Raw genomic sequence first — 6,000 nt, 5'->3', positions numbered from 1 at the left:
AATATTAAAAATAACAGATAGGAGCTGACCTTTGACCTTGAATCAATCCCTCCGTTGTTACAAGCTTTTAGTACGTATAGATTTTTTCCCTGAACAGGGCTCTTCTCATCTGCAGATCACAGATAAGTAAAAAACACATCATTAGAGAAAAACCTTGAGGCTGAATGGCTCACAGGCAAGAACGACACCAGGAAGCGGTGAGGGTCAAGTTGAGGGGTTTATTAGAGAAGGGGTGAATATAAAGCTAGTGTATGCAGCAACTCTATTGTTGGAGCAAAACCACAACTAGCCAAACCTCTCTGTCTATATTATACGCTACACAACTTCCAAACAAGCTCATCAGAGTAAATGGAGAAGTTCAAGAAGATGGTTTCATAAAGGGAATACTGTAAACCTTTGGTTAACAAAAAGACTTAGAAAAGAAAACCAAACCAGGATGATGTCATTGTACTCATCAGGGACAAGGAAACAAGCCTAGTATTTTAAACAGATTCTAGTCTACATGGGAAACATCTAATAAAAATAAATAAGAAAAGATTAAAGAAATGAACCAAAAAAAAAAAAGCCTAGACTCATCTGTACGTTAAAACAGCTCCTCTATTGAACTATTCAAGGCTTTTTAAGTGTGCTCACACACAGCCAGTCAGTAGCACAACAATGATATAGCTAAAATATCAACTGCCACAATTTTTTTTTTTTTAAATGCCACTTGTCCTCTTCTGATATGTTTTCATTATTTTCAGAAGTTGCTCGTTTCACATGTTAAGCTACAATAAGATCAATAAATACAGTTGGGAGTGTGTCGGCAGTCTGTAACAGTCCGATGTTCACGGGAGCGAACATCATGAACTGCAGTCCTCCTGAGGTGTCACCAAGCACACGAGGGGAGCAAACAGAAGTGGGTTAACACACTGTAAAAAGAGACTTTTTTTTTCAACCACTTTCAACTATCCAACTCTTTTTGCATTTTCTTTTCTTTGAACCTCTTAGAAGGAGTCCATGGCCTTGAATTCGCTGAGAGCCTGGACGGGGGAGATGTGTTTCTTCTGGGAGCCTCGCCGTACGCGTGTTTGACACTCCTCCGGCTTCTCCCGCTTCACAAGAGGTTTCTTCTCGGGTGCCTTCATGCGCCATGATACCACTGGTGAGTTGACTGCGGCCGTGCCGTACACCTTCTGGTACTTGGTGGAAGCTACGTAGGAGGCTTTGACGGTCAGCACCACGGCGTTCATCAGGTTCTTGGCTGCTTGGATCAGAGACGTGGCGCTATCCAGCTACAACGTAAAGACAGTCGAGGTGCAAACAAGTTTAAGTGAAAGGAAGGAGGCAAGGCTTCAATGATATAGGGCATATTTGCCATATGACACACCTTTCTGTGTTGCCACGAGCAATCAGACAGGATACATAACCTTCGGTATATGACATCTTATTTTAGCGGTTTTTAATGAGCAAAGATGGGGGTCAGGTGTATTTCTGTCTCCATCTGTTTTGTTTGGCTGACATTTAGGGGTCGGCGGCCAGAGTGCCTCTTCCAGCATCACACTGAGACGAGTCAACTGTTTCGTTTTAATGAGTGTGCATTCCAGCAGGAAACCTCGAAAAGGTAAGATTCTCAGCAGGGCTTGCATATTACAGAAATTATGCAACTTGAAAGAGTCAAGTCCCGGGATGTCAAAAGCCCTTTCTCATTTGTTTTTCCTTTTACACGGACCTCAAAAGGTCCATATTCTGGAAACAACTTTTTGGGTTTCCCTTTTTTTAAGAAAACTCGTCATAGTTTAATCAAAACTGGTTTTATCAAAAATTGGCTGTGTTTTTTTTCTTTTTTTTTTAAGCTGCTCCTTTACTGCCATTGTTCATGAAGTGGTAAAATTGAGCAAAACCTATATTTTGTATGAAAAAAACTAACAATAAAAAAATCAGTTGATTGTGACAGGTCTTATTTTTTGGCAAGCGGAGGCCCAAGTAAACAGGAACATATAATAAAAAATCAAGCACCCCCGTGCAATAATGAGCCAAATCAGTTCCTTCCTGTTTTAACCTCAGCCCCCCTTCTAAACTTCCCTCCAAGCTTCTTTTTGTGTTCTTTGCCAATATGTTTCTACAAAAACGCAGGATTAGCATCTGACTAGTAACAGGGGAAAAACAGTTGTCTGGGGTGTTGATCACAGTTTATGGTCCATCGGAGGGGTGGGGAATAAAAAAATCCAGACTGATGGAAAGCCTTCCCATTATTTATCTGTCACTCCTTCCCACTGCAGTTTGTTCAAACAGTAAAACCTTCAGGTCTCAGGGAAGAAACACGACTACAAGGGCCAGCGGGGTCTGTAAATATTACAGCACTTAGGAGCGCTCCTTTTACAAAAGAGGAGGGGGCGATGAAGCTCAGTTTTACCAGCATCATTATCGATTCAATCATCTAAAACAAAACAAAAAAGAAAACATTTGTATTTTCCTATTTTGTATGTTGTTCAAGCAGCATCAGAGCAAACAGTTTCAATCAATGCACCGACAATCAGAAAAAAAAACCTTACAACTAGAAAATAAAACTGGAAATTCTAGTTGTAAGGAGGAATTTCTGAAAATCATAAATGGAGAAAATCCCGTGGTGCATAGTTCACTTATCACCACATCAGCGTTAATCTGCATGACCTTTCCTTTCATCTTCTGAGCGCCATCTTGACCTAATACTATGAGGGTTTTGATCCACGTAGCATGTAGAGCATAAAAACTGCCGTTACAAGGATCAAGTCTCATGATCAAGACTTACCGCTAACGGCTTATCTTTAGCTAAAGCGAGTGAAGGAGAATCAAGACATACCCGGGTTATTTATGTACAGACTCACCCCAGATACGATGAGCTCTCCACCCAGATTCTGCACCTCAGCCTTCACTTTGCTGCAGATGTTGAGCTGATGACAGTACAGGGCGATTCTCTGCAGGTAGGCCAGCAGATCCTGCTTGCAGGCGGAATCAGGGCACTAAACAGGAAATGAGAATCAAAACACAGACTGTAAAGCTGCACACACACACGGATCAAACATGGGTGGAGAGGTTAAAAAAAGGAATGTATAAATTCAAAAAACGAGGAGTACATTTACAAAAAATCTGGTCACCTCTAGTTTAGAATGAGTCTATGATCAATAAGAGTCACAACAATGATAAACATTCAGCTTCCACTTTCTAATAAAGACAAACACACAAGGATGGCAGAGTACCAAATAAAACAAACTAGAAAACATGCCTTTTTCTTACTAACCCATGATGGAAAAAGATCAAAGTCTCTGATTTTAAATGTAATTTAAATCAAAATAATGGCAAGAAAAAGAACAACCAGTCACCCAGCATTCTAGCTGTTATTTTCTGTCTTTAAGTGTGGAAGAAATCGCTCAACACTTTTTCCAGTGTTGTTTTGTTTCAGGCAGGTTGAAGCTGTCAGACTCATTTACTCTGGAGAACCGTATTGGTCACGAGCCACAGTGCAACGGTAAGAGAAGATCAAATTAAAAATGGATGGACTTTCAAAAGCATACGTCCCTGCTTCCACTACAGCTGCTCCTTTTTATTTATCGTCCCCCTTTTGACTTTATACAGATCAGAAGTCATAACCTGGTCCTGCTGGCCTTTATGCTGCTTCAGCAGCAAAGACAGTATTCATACAGAGCAGTAAATGGACCAACGTGGAGGACGAGGACCGCCTCCTCAGGTGTCCCACCATCACACACATTATGCCTTTTTATTCCATTTGGAAGGCTTCCAGAAGCTAGCTATGGCCCACTAAGATCCCAGTGGGTAAAGAAAACTGCATCAGCGCCTTGAACTCTTTGAGCATTGCACCCAAGAAACACCTTCCTTCTAGTAATTAAAATGAAATTGTCCTAAGTAGGAGATTGAGCAAACCTGCATGGGAAAATGCACAGCTCATTTCCTTCTTGTTCTTCTTGCGCATGGACAGTGAGTAGGTCAAACATCCGGCAGGGCTATAAAAATACCTCCCACCGGACTTGATGGTGTCTTTGACATAATCCCCTCCCTTTAACAAAAGGCCTCACATGCTAAGATGAGCAGAATCGACAAGCCGTAAGTGCTTCGCTGAAGGTCAAGCACAGCCAGTAAAGCGGGTCACGGCGTATCATTTTTTAGCTTTAACTCACATCTATACCTGCAATTGGCGTCCAAGTGTTTACCTTTACAAACCATAGATGCGTTTTGCATAGAGCGCTTTTACAAAATAACTTATATTTTGAACGTTTAAGACAACAACTGTTATAAAGACAATGTTTTCTTTTGCTTTTAGCACTCTGTAGGCTGGATTACAAGTTAAAACTCAGTAAAGAATTTAAATAAAAGACCTTGACAATAAATAAGAACTTGACTGAACAAGCCCCCGCGTTCCAAATTGGTTGTACCTGCTAGGTCCTAAAAGCCAAAATCCCATAGACTTCCATGGAAAAATAAACAGCTATTTCTCAGTCATTCTGTTTGTCAGAATAACTATTCTTGCTCTGATACCTTTTCTAACATGTTCTTGCTAAACCTAATGTTGTAGCGCAAGTCATTCAAGTTAGAAACTGACCAATCAGATACCTCAATAAAAGTAGGTGGCCTCGCGTTGTATGTTCAAAGCATTTGATTGACAGATTTTCCTGAGCCGGCTGTCAGCTGAGGCTGTGTGGCCTTCTAGTGTGCCCAATCCGTACTGGAGAGAGTGGTGGCCGTAGAAATGTAGATTAACTAATCGCAGCTGACTGAGTACGTCTGGTTCCAACATGGCGACGGATATATAGTGAAAAATGGCAACTGAAGTAATTTAATTTGATTTGAACTGGAAGCAAAGCATTTTCTATGTGTGACGTCACATGCAATTCGTCCAGTTATATATTGTACGGTAAATGGGCACAGAGCAACCTCGCTTCACCCTCCTGTTGCTGAGAGCTTGGAGCTTGTGGCCCTCCCAGCGCATTTTCTACGTCACAAATACGCCCTTTTTCCAACTGCTCCTGATTCACTATGGTTTGAATAAGGAAATACAGAGAAACGCATTTCTAAGCTTAATTTTTTTTTACATCTGTCCTCTAAATATCAATGTCATCTAGATGGGTGTTTAGAATCATCATAATGGACATGCATTTGGCAAAAACCAATTGTACAGTTCACTAAGTCTCCATTAGGTAGCTTGTTACTAAACCAAGTTAGTTTAAAATGTGCTGCGAACCTCAAACATGCAAAATATCTCTTCCCAGCTTCAAGAGAAAATGGCTTGGTGTCAACTTGAAATGCGTGTAACCGAACTTTTGTTTTCACAGAAGAAAGTGTCTCGACTCCTTTGAGACCAAAAGCAATGAAATAATCTTGTTTTAACTATTAATACTTGTATCATTTGTTGACATATGTTATGTGGAGTATGATGCGTTCTATTTAGTCACATATAGGATTTGTAACAAACACATTTTGGCTTGCTTCAAACTTTGTTTTATAGGGAAACCCCTACCTTCTGTAACCCTTGTGCTATCCTAGGCACTCTACCATTGGGAGTTGGGTCATCTAGACCCACTAGACAGTGCGCTGAACCTTTTTTCTTCAATGATTTGTGAACCTCACTGGTGTCCATGGATTACATGAACACTTTCCACCTTTATCCACCTTTGTCATGGTAGGGAGAACACGTCAATGCAAGGGTGGGGTCATCTAAGATAGCACAAGGGTTAAACCAGTAATTAAGAGCCACACTGAGAGGCCAGACTGATATTTGCTTATCCAGATTCATTGGAACGTAGTGACCCAACCTGGTTGTAAAAGGACCCCAACTTACGCACGGATTGGTTAAACCTGTCCCTCTCTCGAGGCTTGAGACCTGGCGCACAGGCCAAGGTGCTCAGTTTTTGCTTTTTCCTCTTTCTCTACAGTTTTCAGTTTTAGTTTTTGTTTGATTTTCTGAAATTTTTCCTGATTTTTAGATCTTCTAACTTTCCTTTAGATTTTTTTTTTTAGTTCTTTCTG

At 40.8% G+C, this 6,000-nt stretch overlaps 1 protein-coding gene across 2 annotated transcripts in view; it reads right to left on the bottom strand.

Moving 5' to 3' along the window:
• Window positions 1-204: 204 nt before the first annotated feature.
• Window positions 205-6,000, bottom strand: part of ctnna2 (catenin alpha 2) — a 281,743-nt gene continuing 275,947 nt past the window's right edge. For both annotated transcript variants that reach the window (XM_023956970.1, XM_023956972.1), the window contains exons 17-18: window positions 2,847-2,981; window positions 205-1,274 (exon numbers count right to left, since the gene is read on the bottom strand). In XM_023956970.1, coding sequence (XP_023812738.1) covers window positions 987-1,274; window positions 2,847-2,981 — 423 coding nt within the window. In that variant the 3' untranslated portion in view covers window positions 205-986. The remainder of the gene's footprint in view (window positions 1,275-2,846; window positions 2,982-6,000) is intronic.

This window comes from Oryzias latipes, chromosome 1, assembly GCF_002234675.1.
Source record: "Oryzias latipes chromosome 1, ASM223467v1".
Lineage (NCBI taxonomy): Eukaryota > Metazoa > Chordata > Actinopteri > Beloniformes > Adrianichthyidae > Oryzias > Oryzias latipes.
The sequence above is the reverse complement of the archived record's forward strand: the minus strand, read 5'-3'. Positions and strand labels throughout refer to the sequence as shown.